Source organism: Sciurus vulgaris, assembly GCF_902686455.1.
Source record: "Sciurus vulgaris genome assembly, chromosome: 2".
Taxonomy (NCBI): Eukaryota; Metazoa; Chordata; class Mammalia; order Rodentia; family Sciuridae; genus Sciurus; species Sciurus vulgaris.
In genome coordinates this window covers 44484798-44504637 of record NC_136462.1, presented here as the reverse complement: position 1 = coordinate 44504637, position 19840 = coordinate 44484798, and the positions used below count along the sequence as shown (strand labels likewise).

General features: G+C 35.2%; 1 protein-coding gene across 10 annotated transcripts in view; it reads left to right on the top strand.

Annotated features, from left to right (window-relative positions):
- Window positions 1–19840, top strand: part of KIAA0586 — a 136657-nt gene that overhangs the window by 89006 nt on the left and 27811 nt on the right. For 9 of the 10 annotated variants that reach the window (XM_079125787.1, XM_079125785.1, XM_079125786.1 and 6 more), the window contains one exon: window positions 1345–1450. The exons of the other annotated variant lie outside the window; for it this stretch is intronic. In XM_079125787.1, the coding sequence (XP_078981913.1) occupies window positions 1345–1450 (106 nt within the window). The remainder of the gene's footprint in view (window positions 1–1344; window positions 1451–19840) is intronic. 10 annotated transcript variants of the gene reach the window in all.

The window sequence follows — 19840 nt, the reverse complement described above, 5'->3', positions numbered from 1 at the left end:
TGAATTTTTGAATTAGTGATGCTCAAGCTATAGTACCTGTCTTAGAAGTACACACTAAAGTAGTATTTCCTTTAAGACAGAAAGCTACATGACTAATGACTCTAAACTTGATGACCAGTAAGGCTAGTTGTTATTACTCCAATATAAGGCTGCTTATTTTTACCTCTAGGTGAAGATGTGCCTGTCAGAGCTGTTGTGCTTTTGAGTACACACACACACTTGAGTATATGTATGTAGACAGGTGTTTCAGATTCTATGGTTGTAGTTATTGATAAGGGTACAGGGATGTCTTTTTTTAATTTTTTTTATTTGTCGGTGGATATTTATTTTATTTATTTATATGGGGTGCTGAGAATCGAACCCAGTGCCTCACACATGCTAGGCAAGCACTTTACTACTAAGCCACAACCCCAGCCCAGGGATGTCTTTTTTTAAGTTCTGCTAAAGTATATCTGTTGGTTGTTTTAGGACTCATTCATGATTAAGCTATAAAACAGGAAAGGAAAGAAAATGGCTAAAGTGATCATAGTTGATGATGTGTGATTGTGAAGAAATTTGTGACTCTTGTAAATTCACATTTGGTTAGGTATGGGTAAGGAAGAAATAAGATGGGGTTTATGGTGGAGCATGCATTTTTTGAATGGCAAATGGAGGATAACAATACCTCCTCACACTTGTGAGAATTAAATTGTGTTACTATATATAAAAGCTCTTTGAAAATTGCAGTGCATTATGTAAATTTTCATTTTATGCAAAAGTGGTTATGTGGAAGAGCTTACAGTCAAATTAAGTTCTTACTCTGTCTAACTCCATCATGTGTGTATAAATCTAGAATAGTTTGATTTATAAGTAGCTCTAAATTCTCTAATAGAAGTTGTAGGAAATGACTTAAAATGATTGAAATCCATGTATATTATTGAAATCTTTTAAAGGTTTTTTTTTTTTCCTATCTTTTTTATTTAAATAAGTACTGGGGACTGAAATGGAGCAAATTATATTCCATGCATGTATGATTGTGTCAAAATGAACCCCTCTATTATGTATAATGTACTAATAAAAACATTAAAAAATATGTACTGCTGGGCTGAAGATGTAAGTCAGGGACAGAGCTCTTGTCTCGCATGTATGAAATCCTGGGTTCTATCCCCAGCACCACAAGAAAAGAAAAAAGAAAAAAAATGTACTCGATCACTCCTTTATTAGAAGTGCTAATAAATAACCAAATGATAAAAAGGCAATTTGAAAGCAAGCATATTATTAAAATTTTTATAATAAACACCTGAATAACTGCTAAGATTTTTAGCTTAAAGATACTATTATGACTTTATGTCTTAAATTATTTAGTACCAACAACAGCAAGATGAGGATATTAAGGAAGTTGAACACAAGCCAGTACAAAGTCGTTTAATACATGTGAGAAGTAAATCTGATATTACACTTTCACAACAAGGTAAGCATTGTTTTCAAAATAAGTAATAACAATACTTGTCTTGTTAGTGAACAGATATATCATATCATGAGAATTCTTTTCTTTTACATACATCTTAATCTTGTCTCTAAGGGAATATTTTCTCTCATTTTGTCTATTTGGATGAAGAATCTTTAACTATAACTTTGTTAATTCTTTTTACCAGTAAATACTATTTCTATTTGATTTTTAAAACTCTTAGCTAAAGTTTTCCTTGAATGTTATCTTTTGGTTTTTGTACATCTAAATGTCAGGCTCTTTTTACTTAGACATAGATCTATATCTATATCATAGTTATCCGTCTTAAATTATAATACATTTAAGGCAGGAATCATGGCCGTTAACATGCTGTAGGAAGGACATTTTGTGTTGTATGGTGATGCCAAGTAAGAAGTATAAAAACAACAACAAAAATTATTCTTAAGTTACATGCTATTATGTGAATGAAGTTTTCTGTATTATTGTAGTATCAAAACTGTGTAACTCCACAGTTAACATTGAAGCATTTTGATGTTGTTTTTAATGTATCTGTAAGACTTTTGGCCTTGTGCTTTTTTTGCTTTCTTGCTTCTTATATAACCTACATTGAAATTTGGAGTAGAAATTAAGATCACTTTTGTTTAAAAACTTTCTGTCTACAATCCAGGAAGAAGTATTAGAAATATTTTGAGTAATGGAATGATTTTTTTTCTTGCTTTTATGAGTAATAGAGTGATTTTTTTCTTTTATAGCTAATTTTTATTTAATATTCTAATATCTGAGTGAGTGCATATAATTGAGTGCCAGTATAATTGTAAATATAGTTATGGACCTAAATGAGGAAAGTGCTCAAGGTAGTTATTAGGATTATCCTGGGGCTGAGGGTGTAGCTCAGTATAGAGCGCTTGCCTTAGATGAACCTAGCACCACAAAAACAAAACAAAACAAAACAAAACAAAAGACAAACAAACAAAAAAAAAAGGATTGTGCCTTATGAAGTTTGGGCTTTAACACTTCCATTTATTTTGCTCCTTTCTTACTCCCAACTTTTCAGAACTTTGCCCTCTTGAACACTTTTAACCTACCCGTGGTACACAAGTGTTAAATTTTATTTTAGAAAAGTATGAAAAGTTGACTATAAGAATTTCTCATGGTGATTTAGAAATTAATCATGGCAGTATATGGATATGAGCAAATAAATATTCTTAAGGTAATATCATGATTGATTTGATATCCTTCTACTGAGTGCTGTTGCCATTAATCATAGAGTTCATTTAGTTTCTTTTTTCTTTTTCTTTTGGTACCCCCCAAAAAAGAGATTGAACCCAGGGACACTTAGCCACTCAGCCACATCCTCAGCCCTTTTTTTCTTTAATTTTGAGACAGAATTTCATTAAGTTGCTGAGGGCCTTGCCAAGCTGCTGAGGCTGGCTTTGAACTTGCAGTTCTCCTGCCTCAACCTCCCAAACCTCTGGGATTACAGGCATGTTCTGCCATGCCTGGCTAGTTTCATTTTTTAAAAGCAATCATTTTGGCTGGGCTCAGTGTAGTCCCAGTTCCTCAGGAGGCTGAGACAAGAGGACTTCAAGTTTGAGGCCAGTCTGAACAATTTAGTGAGACTCTATCTCAAAATAAAGGGGCTGGGGATAAAGTTCATTGGTAGAGTGCTTGCCTAGCAAGTACAAGGTTCTGGGTTCAGTTCCCAATACTTGGAAAAAAAAGAAAGAAATCATTTATTTATAAATGAATTGTGTTTTTGGGGGGTATGTTTTACCTAATAAAACAACTGTTTTAGCTCATAGGAAGATAACTTTGGTAAGACTTTTCTCTTTTTAGCAAAGTGACATTGTTTTCAATTTCACTTATGTGAATGTCTCACCACAGGATGGCAACAGTTTCATTTTTGTTGATTTACAGCAATGCCATTAAATAATGTCCAGTTAACATTTAATAGGTCAACAAGTCATAAGAAAAATAAAAGAAACTAGAAGTTAGGTAGTAGGAGAAAGTTTTATTTAAAAAAGGTCTGTAATAGTTAGACTTAATATGTTTAAATTTTTTTGCATTTAATATTACATCCAATTCAAAAGTTAGGAGAGCAGACCTATTTCAGACTTAACTAAGACACATAAAAACCCAGTGGGTTATAAATAGAGTATTTTAAATAGAAGCTGAGTCTTCTGCTCTGTAGTTGATACATATCTCTAGACTGAATATTTCTTGAATGGATATGATTGCCTTGGCAAATACAGTTATGACTTTTTTTCCCATAAATTTTGTGGGTTTTTTTTTTTCTCTGATGAAATTCTAAGACTTTGCAAATATTTCAGAGAATAGGAAAGCCACAGTGCCAAAATAACCCTCTGGGGCTCTCAGGACTTAGGGTGACCTTGAAGGAATTCAGTCCTATCTCTTACACTCAGAGGCCTTGAAGATAAGGAAATTCATCCTATCACCAGGGAATCAAAACCACATCTTTTCTGGCAGATAAATGTTTCTAAGAATACTTGAACCCCAAATTATGGCTATTTCAGGGGGAAGTATCATGTACTTTACTTTGAAATGTATAGTAGCTTAATATGCATGTATAAAAAAATCAAAGCAGTTTACTAGAAATAGCACCTCTTTTAAGGATCATTCGATCAAAATTGAGGCTATGGTAGAAAAGAGATTCTAAGACTATGCTGCTGAGAAATTTGCAAAATTCTTGTTTTTAAAATTTTCCCTTCCTTGGTTATTACTTTCAGATTTTAATATAAAAAAGACAAATTGAATTATTCTCACAGATGATATCTTTAGAGTATAAGAATAAGGTCATTTCATTTGGTATTGAATTCCTTGGGTATATTTTTGACCACATGATATCACTTATCTGATTCTATGTACTGATGAATGTATCTAACAATTTTGTATGAAAAACTTCACAAAAAGAGATTTTCATTTCTATTATTTTCCCTTATACTGTGCAGATTAACTTTCTTCAATACAAATGAGACTACTTTGAAATCAATTTGTTTGTGATGAACATAAGAACAACTAAGTTACATAAAGTGATGTGCTAAAATAGTTCATTTCTTCACTACCGTTGACCTACATCCCCAGCCCTTTTTAAATTTTTAATTTTAATTTTAGTTTTTTGAAACAGGGTCTCATTAAATTGCCTATGCTGGCCTTAATCTTGTGATCCTCCTGCCTCAGCCTCCCAAGTAGCTGGGATTATAAGCATGTGCCATGGTACTCAGCTTTAAATAGTGCACATTAAAAAAAAAAAATACTTTCCTCCTTTAGTTTTTCTCTTAAAATTTTAAAACTATAATAATTAATAATAATTAGAAAGTCAAACATACTATACTATAATGGGGAAAAAATTAGGTCATATGTTTTATAGTTAAATGCTAGGATGGACTGGATTGGATTGAATTGTCAAAGTCATAGCATTTTTCAGTTTTCTTATTTGAGGATTATGTTGATAAGAATATATATATGAAAATGCTAAAAATAATAGATGTAATTGTGGTAATTCATCAACATTAGTTTGTTTTTGTGGAAAATAGAGAATCACAAATATTCCTTTTTAGCATTATATCCTGAGTTTAATGCCTAGCTACCTTACCACCTTCCTACCTCACATACTGTGATCATAACTTTAAATATGTGATAATTAGGAAATTCAAAGCTTATGCTCTGTAGAAGCTATTTCTGACCATGTATGCAAATAAAATCATTTTTGTTTAATAAGGTGGTAGTTTTGCCTTTGTATTTTTAAATATGACTAAATCCCATCTATCCCAACTATCAGAACTATAATTAATCTTAACATTGTGTACAACCATAGAAACAAAAAGTTGTGTGCCATTTGTGTATAATGAATCAAAATACAGTCTGTAAAAATAAAAATAAAGAACAAAAAATTTCAAAACTATAGCTAAATATTTTTGTTTTGTTTTGTTTTTTGGTTTTGGTATTAAGGTATGATAGTGATTTCAAAAAATGTAGGATGCAGTAGCAGAGGGTTTGGCTCATTGGTTAGCAAGCATGAACCTAGGGTTCTATTCCATTACTACAAGAAAAAATAAGTAAAAAAGAAAAGAAATATCTGAAACAGGGTGGATGAGGCACCTACTAATGTCTGCAAAAAAAAAAAAATCCATAAATTTAAATGTTTAACAAGCATTGTCTGAATAAATATGTCTTCCACAAAGCTATTATTGATTAACAAAGAAGAAATTCCCATTGAAATGTTGCTGAATTGGGGAATTTTATTTCTGCCCAGGATGAGGAAAATGAAAGAGTATTACTGCCACTCTAATTATAATAAAATATTAGATAAACTACAAAATCATAACATTTCTTTTTTTTTAATTTTTTTTTAGTTGTAGATGGACCTTTATTTTTATTTATCTGTATGTGGGGCTGAGACTCGAACCCAGTGCCTCACACATGCTAGGGAAGTGCTCTGCCACTGGGCCACAGCCTCAGCCCAAATCATAACATTTCTTAAACTCATCAGAGGGCTTATGGTGCTTGTGATGCAAAAACTAAGTAGGCTAAAGTCCAAAGAAAGGCAGAATTCTCCACAAAAAGAAGGGACACAAGTACTTTATCACCTGCTAGAGCACAGTCACAGGAAGAGAGGCTGGGCACCAGCCAAGTAGACAGAGTAGATGAAACTCAGCAGAGCAGCCACACAACAGAGCAGATGAAACTCAGCTCCTTTTTATGAAGTAAAAGAAGCCAAATTAAAAAAGATACATACTATATGGTCCCACTTACGTGATATTGTAGAAGAGGCAAAATTATAGATCAGTGGTTGCCTACTAGGCAAACTGTAAGTAATAGGAGGGAGATTTCTGGGATAATGGAAATGACTGAGGTAGTGGTTATATAATTCAATGAATTTGTCAAGAGTGGATTTTACTGACTATGAACTACACTCAAATGACATTTAAGTAAATATTGCTGAGTTTGTGATATTTCTTTTTCCCACTGTGTTTTCTTAATTAACTTATTATAAAAGTATATTATTTGGAAATGTATGAGGTTTTGTTGTTAAAAGGTATGTAAATGTGGCGCTGAGTATATTATATATACATTTATGTATTCTTACATCTTTTTCTTCTATTTAATCCTTTAGAAGGAGATAGTTTGATATATTTTATAGTATATTTTCAATATATTTTAATACAATATATTTTCAATATAATGTAAATTGCATTTTAGATGTTTGTTTAAAGTTAAATTCCTTTCATCTGGGTGTGGTAGTGGACCCAGCTACTCAGGAGGCTGAGTAAGGAAGACCACTTGAGCTCATGAGTTCAAGACCAGCCTAGGCAACACTGCAAGACCCCATCTCAAAAATAAATAAATTCCATTCAAACCAAAAGTTTCAAACACTTGTGGTTTGTAGTTTATAGCAGTTAGGTAGAAACAAAAATAATGGTATTGTATGTGCTAAGAAATTCAAAATTCTCAATAGAAATATTCTCATTTTACAATGGATTTTTTTAGATTTCTGAAAGAACTATCAGCCCCTACGGTATGACTTTTTTATGCACATACAGTAGAACTAATCAACCCAGTTAAATAAACACGAATCGAATCCTCTTCTAATCCTCAATGCTTTTGTGCATTTTCATTCTCTATCTAGAGTTTCCTTCTCTCTGCACCTTGTGTGCCTTTAAATTATTCATTCTTCAACATTCAGCCCTATCTTTCTGAGCCTTTATTATACCTCTGATTGAAAATACCACATTCATTTTAACCCGACCTCTCCCCCATCTTTTTTCTTCCTTGAACATAATCATTATCTTAGCAGTAATCTCCATTTACTGAAGACTTGCCAGGCACTTAGTTGTAATTTCATTTAGTCTTCAAAATACCATGTCAGGAAAGTAGTTTTATTTTCATTTTATAAGAGAGTGAGAAATAAGATTCATGGCAGTTAACAAATTTTCCCAAAGCACACGATTTAGAAAATGAAACTCCAGAATTTGAGTCCATATCCTCAAAACTTTATAGTAGGAAAACAAAACAGCCCAGTTTTTTTAAATAGGTAAAAGAACCAGGCAAGGTAGAGCACACCTGTAATGCCAGAGGTTCAGGAGGCTGAGACAGGAGGATCAAGAGTTCAAAGCCAGCCTCAGCAACAGTGAAGCGCTAAGCAACTCAGTGAGACCCTGTCTCTAAATAAATAAAAAAGGACTGGGATGTGGCTCAATAGTTGAGTGCCCCTGAGTTCAAGCCCCGGTACCAAAAATAAAAAAGAAATGAGTAGAAGATTGCAAAGCTGTTGCTTTTGTCCTTGTTTTATCCCACATAATGAATATGCATTTGAATAGATACTTATCTTTGACTTAACAGTTTATTGGTAAGAGCTTCTTTTATCATTTCTATATTCCCCAGACTAATTATTTAAAATTTAAAGAAAAGAGATATATGGAATGGTTTTGTGAGTTTGTTTAAGATAGGTTCTTTTTTGTTAGAGTTTGTCTCTCAATGTAGCATTGTGCCTAGTACACAGATGATGGTCAAGTATCCATTGATTTGAATTTGATGATTACAGTATTTGCTATTGACTACAAATTACATTTAATTCTGTCATTTAGTAATAAGACAGAAGGAAGGGAAGAGAGAAAATTAGAATATTTCATTACAGTCATTTTTCAATTACTGACACTTGGTTGCAGATAGGCACAGTGGAATAATCCAAAATTATTTTTAATTGCTTTTCTAAAAGATTTGTGTAGTAATATAAATTTTCATTCTTTGAGGGCATATTAGTTGGACAAAAGGTAGGGGAAACTAAGAATATATGACCAAAGGTGAGAAAAGTAAAGTCAGGTTGTATATTAGAATGTGGGCAATCTTTTTGTACTTAAGACACCAGAGAAAAGCAATCAAATACTGTATACTTCTCCCTTGTAAAAGGGAATTATTGGTTTCATTTGTTTGTTTGTTATTTCTGCAATCTAACAGCGCTGGGGACTCGAACACAGGCCTCGAGCATGTGAGGCAGGCACTCTACGTGATGGGCTATATCGCCAGCACTGTAAAAGTGAATTATTTATTGGTTTTTATTATATTCAAAAAGTTGCAGAACTATTCCTAATCTCTAATTCCAGAACATTATTTTATAACTCTTCCCCCTAAAAAAATACCTGTTTGTTATAATTCTTCATTCTCCCCTCCTCCTGCCCTGGAAACCACTAATCTCACTGGCAAAGACTAATCTCTGTCTTTTTGGATTTACCTTTTTCTGTACATTTCATAGAAACAGAAATATGCCATAAGTGGTTTTTATGTTTGGTTTCTTTCACTTAACATAATGTTTTCAAGGAACATTCATGTTGTTGCAGATATCTATTATAGTTACCTATGGAATGTCCTTCATCTGCTCATGTGTGGAAGGCTTGATCCCCAGTGCAGCAATATTCAGAAGTCAGGCTTTTAGGAAACGATTGGATCACGAGAGCTCTCACCTCATCAGTGGATTGATCCATTGATGGATTCATAATTTGATGGCATTATTGAGAGGCAGTGGAACTCATAGGAGGTGAGACCTAGCTGGAGTAAATGGGTCATTGCGGGTATTCCCTGGTGGGGAATATATCTTGTCCCTGGTCCCTTCCTCCCTCTTTCTCTCTCTGCTTCTGAGGCATCCTAAGATGAGCAGCTTTCCTACATCACATCCTTCTGCCATCATGTTCTGATTCACTTTAGGACGAAAGCAATGGAGCCAACTGACCATGAACTGAAACCACTGAAACTCTGGACCAAAATAAATCTTTCCTCTGCTGTTTTTCTCTCAAGTATTTTATCAGAGTAACCAAAAACTAACACAATTATTTTCTTTCTTTTTATGCCTTAGTAATATTCCCTTATACTTTTATTCCCAGATCAACCTTTTTTATTATCCCTGTTGTGCAAAGTATTGTAGGTAGTTCTATGGATTTAGAGACCTCCTGCTTCATCACATTGAGTAGCTGGAGATTCTAGTCATACACCACTGTGCCTGGCTTTGATTTTCTTTTTGAGGCATTAATTATAAATTGTGTATAGAGAGCTTAGATTTTTCCCAAGTCATTAAATACATCTCACCAGAAATGTATACCAGGATCATTTTGAAGACTCATCAGCTCTCCAAAAAATCTCTGCAACTTTTTGCATTGTTCTTAGCAAGATTTTCTTAAACCTGACTTTACATTTTTTATTGATGTTAAATATAAACCATTAGATCAATTAGTAGCCTTTTATTCAACAACCACTAAAAATATTTTAACCTTATAAAATAATAATCACTGACGTAAATGTAGATTTGATGATATCTTTATACGTTTGTACTAATCAGATAAATTCTTAGTCTTTGGAGTAGAAGAATCATCTTCAGTTCAACAGAACCAAAGGTCATAATTGGTACTAGTGGAAGAATGTGATCTGACTGCTAGTTTAGTATTATTTTTATTATACCACACTGCTCTCCTCCAAATAAAATTACATATAATTGCAAGTTAATATACTTAAGAATGGGCTTTTCTCTCCCCCTGACTCACTCTCTTTCTCCTCCTCGCTTTTCCACTCTCTCTAGCGCATGCCCTTTCTCTTTCCCTTTCTTTTCCTCTCATTTTCTCTCTTACCCTGCAGGGAGACACTTTGTTTGCTTAATAAACTCCCTTATGTGATTTCCCCTGTCCGGCTTGGTTTTCGTGGGATTCCTTACATCGGTGCTGTGACTTGGGATAGGTCCTTCCACTGCTTCTTAGGTATACAAGCCTTTAAAGCAGAAAATTTATCAAGCTGCTATTCTCCATATTAAACTTGTCTATAATGAAGCACCCATCCCCAGAAGCCTTTACAACCTGCTCTTCCCCAACCGGACTTCTACCATGGACCCCTCAATTAATCCGATTTCTAAAAAGGGAACTCCAAACTGCTTACCCCATACTGCCCCCTTCCAGCTCGAAGAAGCCAGAGTGGTCATCAACCCCCTTTCCAGCAGTAAAGGAGTTCCTAAAATTAGAGGGGTGAATGAAGTCAGAATTGGGGACAGTTAGTGTAGAAATAGGGGATCAGTCAAATCGAGGAAATGAAGTCCATGAAAACCATCTGCCTCTGGAAGTCTGGAAGACTGCCCCTGGGAGAATGGACTTTTTACATCTCACCTGCAAAAAACCAGCCCTAGTCACTTAGGCAGGAAGGAGAGATCAGGCGGGAAAGAACTGGAGAACAAAAGATTTTCTTATAAAAACAGAAATGGGGGAATGTAATGTACAAAGCTGCTCTCCCCACCCTTTCCGTTGAGCCATTTCCCCGCTTCCCAACTACTGTCAATCTGTGAACATCCTGGCTAGCTATTGGTTCATCAGTCAGCTTGCAAATATCCTTCTCCATTATTGGTCACCTGTTAGCCCTGCGGGATTCTTAAAGATAGCTTCACTGCCATCTTTTCTCTTGCTTTTCTTTCTCCCTGACTCGCTTTCTTTCTCCTCCTCACTTTTCCACTCTCTCTAGTGCGGACCCTTTCTCTTTCCCTTTCTTTTCCTCTCATTTTCTCTCTTACCTGCAGGGAGACACTCTGTTTGCTTAATAAACTCCCTTATGTGATTTAAAAAAAAAAAATATATATATATATATATACTTAAGAACAATTACTGTTCTAATCACCATAATAATTGTTCATGTAACTGTTGTAGTGATTTAAGTTTTCTATAAATAAAGTAAAATCCACATAGACTATTTCATCTGAGAGAGTGATAGATTATTTCACTAACCCAGTTCTACCCTTTTTGTTCATATACTGGAAATAAAAGAGAAAGTTGACTATTTAAAATTATTAAAGCAAAATAGTAAAATAGGCTTATTATACTTGTAGGATGAGCTACTACTGGATAGTTTATTAGTCTCTAATATAGTGTTTCTTAAAATTTAATAGACATAAAAGTACTTATTTAATATGTAGATCCCAGGCTTCCACTGAGACTGCCTGAGGCAGGGCCTGGGAATAGGAACCTTAAACTAGTACCCCTGTGAGGCAGGCACAGGACAGGGAGGACCACCCTTTGAGAAACACTGTTTTGTTAGTGGCTTCAGTTGTTTTGGGGACTTTGTTCTCTGTGGAGTTGGAGGCATTACAGCGTAGAACATGCAAGATACTTAACCTCTCTGTGCTTTTCCTGTTTGTGATATAGTACATATTTTTGTAGGTTGATATGGTAATGAAAAACAAAATGTACTTATAATAGATAAGAGTGTTGCAAGTATTAATATTATTAGTGTGACTATATCTAGGAAATCTCTCCTTTTTAATACTTATGTTGTAATCAACTCTCCTTTAACAAATAAGATGTGAACATGTATTAGTCTTGAGCTTTATGAGAAAAACCTTATGGTAGTCTGTGTTCTATGTAGTGTTAGAGAGATAAATTAAACGTTTTTGCCTTCTTAATGAATGTAGTTAAGATTATAGCTATACCATAATTTTATATGCTATATACCTTGGATTCTTTTACATAATTTTCCATTTGTATATTTGATAGCTAAGGCGAAGATTATCAGCCAGGATGATCTCCAGCAGTAATTTAGCCATTGACAGGTGAAGTTTTTAGTAGATTGCATTCTGTCAACAATTCTCACATCTTTAAATCCAAAAGAAACTGATAATTTAAGAGCTCAACAATCATGTATAGGGTGGGACATCCTGATTAGAAGTGTAATTAGGACTGAGGGCACAATGAATACTTAAGAGTCTATTTAAAAATTATTAAATTATTGGGAGAAATTTAATAAACAAAAGACAGTACAATTTCATTTATTATATGTTCTTGGCAAACATTTTTTTCCTTTTTATTGCCCTTACATATTTTATTATGTAGAAAAGTTAATGTTTATAGATTAAACTTTCTTATCCATATAATTTTTGCTTTTGCCACTATTATTATTCATGTTATATAGAATAAGATTTTGTTTGTGTAAAATGCCCCAAACTTTTGCCTTTGGTGCCAACATTTTCCCCCATCCCCACTTTAAGTAAAGGTCTAATATCATCTAGGAAGGTTTGACACTGGTAGCTTTATGGAAAAAAACAAAAACAAAAACAAAACACTAAATTATTTTTAAGTGGGAAAAATCTCCCAAGACTGTACTTTGGTACAGAAAACAGATAACATTAAGTAAATGCCATGGTTCTTCCCATGTAATTCATATGTAAAACACATAATTCAAGCTTATTGACAGCTCTTAAAAGGCATGTCATAGCAAAGCAAACCTGTGATGATTTAGAAATGATGCAAATGAGGATGTCACACACTGTTTGGAGGTGAGAAGAACAAATTAAAATTTGGATTTAGTTATGTGAAGTCACCTAGCTTGTTTCATTGATATTTGGTTTTGCTTTTGTTTATTTCTTTTTCTTTTTTTAAATTTATTTTTATGGTAAACAAATGGGATACATGTTGTCTCTGTTTGTACATGGAGTAACAGCATACCATTTGTGTAATCATACATTTACATAGGGTAATGATGTTCGATTCATTCTGTTATTTTTTCCTTCCCCCAACCCCTCCCACCCCTCTTTTCCCTCTATACAGTCCTTCCTTCCTCCATTCTTGCACCTCCACCCCCCATTATGTGTCATCATCCGCTTATCAGCAAGATCATTCAGCCTTTGGGTTTTTGAGATTGGCTTATCTCACTTAACATGATATTCTCCAATTTCATCCATTTGGATGGAAATGCCTTAATTTTATTATTCTTTATAGCTGAGTAATATTCCATTATATATATACATACCACAGTTTCTTTATGCATTCATCAATTGAAGGACATCTAGGTTGGTTCCACAATCTGGCTATGGTGAATTGAGCCGCTATGAACATTGATGTGGCTGTATCTCTGTAGTATGCTGATTTTAAGTCCTTTGGGTATAGGCCAAAGAGTGGGATAGCTGGGTCAAATGGTGGTTCCATTCCAAGTTTTCTAAGGAATCTCCACACTGCTTTCCAGAGTGGCTGCACTAATTTGCAACCCCACCAGCAATGTATGAGTGTACCTTTCTCCCCACATCCTCGCCAACACCTATTGTTGCTTGTATTCTTGATAATCGTCATTCTATTTGGGGCGAGATGGAATCTTAGTGTAGTTTTGATTTGCATTTCTCTTATTACTAAAGATGTTGAACATTTTTTCATATATATGTTGATTGCTTGTATATCTTCTTCTGTGAAGTGTCTGTTCATTTCCTTAGCCCATTTGTTGATTGGGTTATGTGTATTCTTGGTGTAGAGTTTTTTGAGTTCTTTATATATTCTGGAAATTAGTGCTCTATCTGAAGGATGAGTGGCAAAGATATTCTCCCATTCTGTAGGCTCTCTCTTCACATTGCTGATAGTTTCCTTTGCTGAGAGAAAGCTATTTAGTTTGAATCTATCCCAGTTGTTGATTCTTGCTTTTCTTTCTTGTGCTATGGGAGTCCTGTTAAGGAAGTCTGATCCTAAGCCAACAAGGTGAAGATTTGGACCTACTTTTTCTTCTATAAGATGCAGGGTCTCTGGTCTGATTTCAAGGTCCTTGATCCATTTTGAGTTGAGTTTTGTGCAGGGTGAGAGATAGGGGTTTAGTTTCATTCTGTTGCATATGATTTCCAGTTCTCCCAGCACCATTTATTGAAGAGGCTATCTTTTCTCCATTGCATATTTTTGGCCCCTTAGTCTAGTATGAGAAAATTGTATTTATTTGGGTTTGTGTCCATGTCCTCTATTCTGTACCATTGATCTACTTGTCTATTTTGGTGCCAATACCATGCTGTTTTTGTTACTATTGCTTTGTAGTATAGTTGAAGTTCTGGTATTGCAATACCCGCTGTTTCATTCTTCCTGCTAAGGATTGCTTTAGCTATTCTGGGTTTCTTATTCTTCCAGATGAATTTCATGATTGCTTGCTCTATTTCTGTAAGGTGTGTCATGGGATTTTAATTGGAATTGGATTGAATCTGTATAGCACTTTTGGTAGTATGGCCACTTTGACAATATTAATTCTGCCTATCCAAGAACAGGGAGATCTTTCCATCTTCTAAGGTCTTCCTTAATTTCTTTCTTCAGTGTTTTGTAGTTTTCATTGTAGAGATCTTTTACCTCTTTGGTTAGATTGATACCCAAGTATCTTATGTTTTTTTGAGGCTATTGCAATTGGAGTTGTTTTCCTCATTTCCCTTTCAGCTGTTTCATCACTTGCATATAAAAATGCCATAGATTTATGCGTGTTGATTTTATAGCCTGCTATTTTGTTGAATTCATTGATGAGGTCTAGAAGTTTTCTGGAGGAGGTTTTTGGATCCTCTAAATATAGAATCATGTCATCCACAGATAGTGACAGCTTAAGTTCCTCTTTTCCTATTCGTATCCCTTTAATTTCTTTAGTCTGCCTAATTGCTCTGGCTAGAGTTTCGAGGACAATGTTGAATAGAAGTGGTGAAAGAGGACATCCCTGTCTTATTCCCGTTTTTAAAGGGAATGGTTTCAGTTTTTCTCCATTAAGCATGATGTTGGCCATGGGCTTAGCATAAATAGCCTTTACAATGTTCAGGTATGTTCCTATTATCCCTATTTTTTCTAGTGTTTTCAGCATGAAGGGGTGTTGTATATTGTCAAATGCTTTTTCTGCGTCAATTGAAATAACCATATGATTCTTATCCTTAAGTCTATTGATATGATGGATTACGTTTATTGATTTACGAATGCTGAACCATCCTTGCATTCCAGGAATGAACCCCACTTGATCATGGTGCACAATTTTCTTAATATGTTTTTGGATACGGTTTGCCAATATTTTGTTAAGGATCTTTGCATCTATATTCATCAAGGATATTGGTCTAAAATTTTCTTTCCTTGATGTGTCTTTTTCTGGTTTGGGTATGAGGATGATATTAGCTTCATAGAATGAGTTTGGTAGGGTATCCTCCTTTTCTATTTCCTGGAATACTTTGAGAAGTATTGCAATGAGTTCGTCTTTGAAGGTCTTGTAGAACTTGACTGAGAGTCCGTCTGGTCCTGGGCTTTTCTTGGATGGTAGATTTTTAATGGCTTCTTCTATTTCATTGCTTGAAGTTGATCTGTTTAAATTGTGTATGTCCTCCTGGTTCAGCTTGGGAGGAGCATATGTCTCTAGAAATTTGTCAATGTCTTCGGTAGTTTCTATTTTGTTGGAATACAGATTTTCAAAGTAGTTTCTCATTATGTTCTGTATCTCAGTGTTGTCTGTCGTGATATTTCCTTTTGCATCATGAATTTTAGTAATTTGAGTTTTCTCTCTCCTTCTCTTTGTTAGTGTGGCTAAGGGTTTATCAATTTTGTTTACTTTCTCAAAGAACCAACTTTTTGTTTTGTCAATTTTTTGAATTCTTTTGTTTCAATTTCATTGATTTCAGCTCTGATTTTAATTATTTCCTGTCTTCTACTACTTTTGCTGTTGATCTGTTCTTTTACTAGGGCTTTGAGCTGTAATGTCAGGTCATTTAGTTGTTGACTTTTCATTCTTTTCTTGAATGTGCTCCATGCAATGAATTTTCCTCTTAGTACCGCTTTCATAGTGTCCCTGAGATTTTGATACAGTGTATCGTCATTCTCATTGACCTCTAAGAATTTTTTAATCTCCTCCCTGATGTTTTCTGTTATCTATGTTTCATTCAATAGCATATTATTTAGTCTCCAGGTGTTGGAGTGATTTCTGTTTTTTATTTTGTCATTGATTACTACTCTGAGTCCATTATGATCTGATAGAACACAAGGCAGTATCTCTATTTTTTTGAATTTCCTAAGGGCTGCTTTGTGGCATAACCTATGGTCTATTATCGAGAATATTCCATGTGCTGCTGAGAAGAAAATGAATCCGCTCGTTGATGGATAGAATATTCTATATATGTCTATTAAGTCTAGGTTATTGATTGTGTTATTGAGTTCTATGGTTTCTTTGGTTGGTTTGTGTTTGGAAGATCTATCTAGTGCTGACAGTGGTGTATTAAAGTCACCCAGAATTATTGTGTTTGGTCTATGTGATTCCTGAAATTGAGAAGGATTTGTTTGATGTACAGGGATGCACCATTGTTTGGGGCATAAATATTTACTATCATTGTGTCTTCCTGATTTATGGTTCCCTTAAGCAGTATGAAATGTCCTTCTTTATCCCTTCTGACTAACTTTGGCGTGAAGTCCCCTTTATCTGATATGAGGATGGAAACCCCCGCTTTTTTACTGGGTCCATGTGCGTGGTAGGTTTTTTCCCATCCTTTCACCTTTAGTCTTTTTCTATGGGATGAGTCTCTTGTAGGCAGCATATTGTTGGGTCTTTCTTTTTAGTCCATTCTGCCAGTCTATTCCTTTTGATTATTGAGTTTAGGCCATTAACGTTCAGGGTTATTATTGAGAAATGATTTGTATTCCCAGTCATTTGGGCTTATTTTTGGTTTTTAAGTTGGCTTGGTTTCTCCTTTGAGTTGGATTTTCTCTAAGATAGTTTCTCCCTTTGCTGACCTACATTGTTGTTTTTCATTTTCTCCTCATGGAATATTTTGTTGAGAACATTCTGTAGTGCAGGCTTTCTATTTGTAAATTCTTTTAACTTTTGTTTATCATGGAAGGATTTTATTTCATCTTCAAATCTGAAGGTTAGTTTTGCTGGGTATAGGTTTCTTGGTTGGCAACCATGTTCTTTCAGAGCTTGAAATATGTTGGTCCAGGCCCTTCTAGCTTTTAGAGTCTGGGTTGAGAAGTCAGCTGCTATCCGTACTGGTTTGCTCCTATATGTAATCTGTTGCTTTTCTCTCACGGACTTCAAAATCCTATCTTTATTTTAAATGTTAGGCATTTTCATTATAATGTGCCTTGGTGTGGATCTGTTGTGATTTTGTGCATTTGGTGTTCTGTAAGCCTCTTGTATTTGATTTTCCATTTCATTCTTCAGGTTTGGGAAATTTTCTGATATTATTTCATTGAATAGGTTGTTCATTCCTTTGGTTTGTATCTCTGTGCCTTCCTCAATCCCAATAATTTTTAAATGTGGTCTTTTCATGATGTCCCATAGTTCTTGGAGATTCTGTTCATGATTTCTTACCATCCTCTCTGTTTGGGCGACTTTATTTTCAAGATTCAATATTTTGTCTTCATTGTCTGAGGTTCTGTCTTCCAAGTGGTCTAGTCTGTTGGTGATGCTTTCCATTGAGTTTTTTATTTGGTTTATTGTCTCCTTCATTCCAAGGATTTCTGTTTTTTTTTTGTTTGTTTGTTTGTTTGTTTTTTAGTATCTCTGTCTCTTTGTTGAAATGATCTTTTGCTTCCTGCAGTTGCTCTTTCAACTGCTTATTGGTATTATCATTCATTGTCTGCATTTGCTCTCTTTTCTCATCCTTTACTTCATTAATCATCTTAATCATGTATAATCTGAAGTCTTTTTCTGACATTTCTTCTACCATACTGTCATTGGATTCTATTACTATAGAATCTAGATTTGTTTGGATCATTTTCTTCCCTTGTTTTTTCATGTTGTTCACGTATCTTCCCCTGTAGCAGTGCAGATCTGGGGTATTACAGATTTCCCCCTATAGGCTTATAATGGTCCTATATGTTTCCAAAACCTTTTCTTTAAGGGGAGATCAATATTAGCAGTACCTAATTCAGACACTGTGTAATCCTAGACCAAATAGCCCCTATAAGGACAATAACAAAATTGTCATAATAAACAGAAGGAGTTCAAATATTATCTTCAGTATAACAAACAGATTTGCAATAAGGTCTGCAGTTTCTAATGGAGGACAAAGAGGATGCAGAGGGATGTAGAATGTGGCTGTTAATGGGATAAGAAAAGAATATACAGAAGTTCTAGATAATAGAAAGGGTGAGAGTATAATCAAAAGAAATTGGATGTTAGCATACAAAAAGGGAGAAAGAGACTCTGAGGGAACAGGTAAACAAAAGGAAAAGACCAAGAAAAGTAAAGAAATAAAAACTTACAATTGTGAAGTAAGGAGAAAAAAGAAAATCTACAGTATAACAGTCATATAGTACTGAAACCTCCCAGTGTTCAGTAGCCTGATGCATGACAGGTATCTGACATTGAGCTTCAAGTCTCCAGCAGGCATCTCAGGATGGGATTTTCCCCACCCGAAGATCGGAGCTACGGCTTCCAGGATTATCCAAGATGGCCGCTCTGGCTTCCAAATGTTTTGGCAAATGGGAAGCTGCAGCTCAGGGTGTGGACGTGGTCAGCTAGAGGTCCTGGAGTCGGGGTGCGGTTGGTCAGGCAGGGGTCCTTGAGGTCAGATGTGTTTGGTGTGGTTGCGGGATCCTGGAAGCCAGGTGCAATCAGTGGGTCTGGGGTCCCGGTGATAGGGCGAAGTCAGTTGGTCTGGGGTTTCTGGTGGCAGGGAGCAGTCAGTCAATGTGAGGGCCTCAGAGGCAGGGAGTGATGGGTCGGGCTGAGGGATCCTGGAGATGGGGCTCAGTCAGTCGGGCCAGGGGTCCTCCAGGGCCTGGCTGTTGTCTCAAAATGGCGGCAGCCACGTGTAATCAAACTTGCAGGTACTGTGACAGTGAACTTCCAGGCAACAGCAGGCCGCTGGCACTCCACTGCCAGTTGGTGATCAGTTTGCTGACTGTTATCAGAGGATCCGGAGGTGAATCTCATGCAATGGGTGATGGATAGGTGTAAGGCAGGTGATGGATACCCCCAGCACCATTTCTTGAAGACTATTCTTTCCCCATTGAGTGGTCTTTCCCCATTGAGTGGCACCTTAGTAAAAAAATCTCAGGACTGGGTTATAACTCAGAAAAAAGTGTGTTCACTCAATGATGGATGAAATACTCTGTAAATGTCCTTTAAGTCTATATCATTCATTATATTATTTAGTGCTATAGTTTCTTTATTCAGAGCATGTATTCAGTGGTGAGAGTGGTGTGTGAAAGTCCCCCACTATTATTGTGTTTTGGTCTATTGAATCTTAAAATTAAGAAGGGTTTGTATGCTCCATTGTTTGGGCATAAATATTTAAAATCATTATGTCTTGCTGATTTATGCTTCCCTTAAGCAGTATGAAATGTCCTTTTTTATCCCTTCTGACTAACTTAGGTTTGAAGTCCACTTTATCTGATATAAGCATGGAGACCCCTGCTTTTTTATTAAGTCCATGTGCATGGTATGTTTTTCCCCATCCTTTCACCTTTAGTCTGTGGATGTCTTTTTTTATGATATGAGTCTCTTGAAGGCAGTGTATTTTTGGGTCTTTCTTTTTAATCCAGTCTGCCAGTCTGTGTCTTTTGATTATTGAGTTTAGGCCATTAACATTCAGAGTTATTATTGTGATATGATTTGTATTTGTGGTCATTTTGTCTTATTTTTGGTTTTTAACTTGAC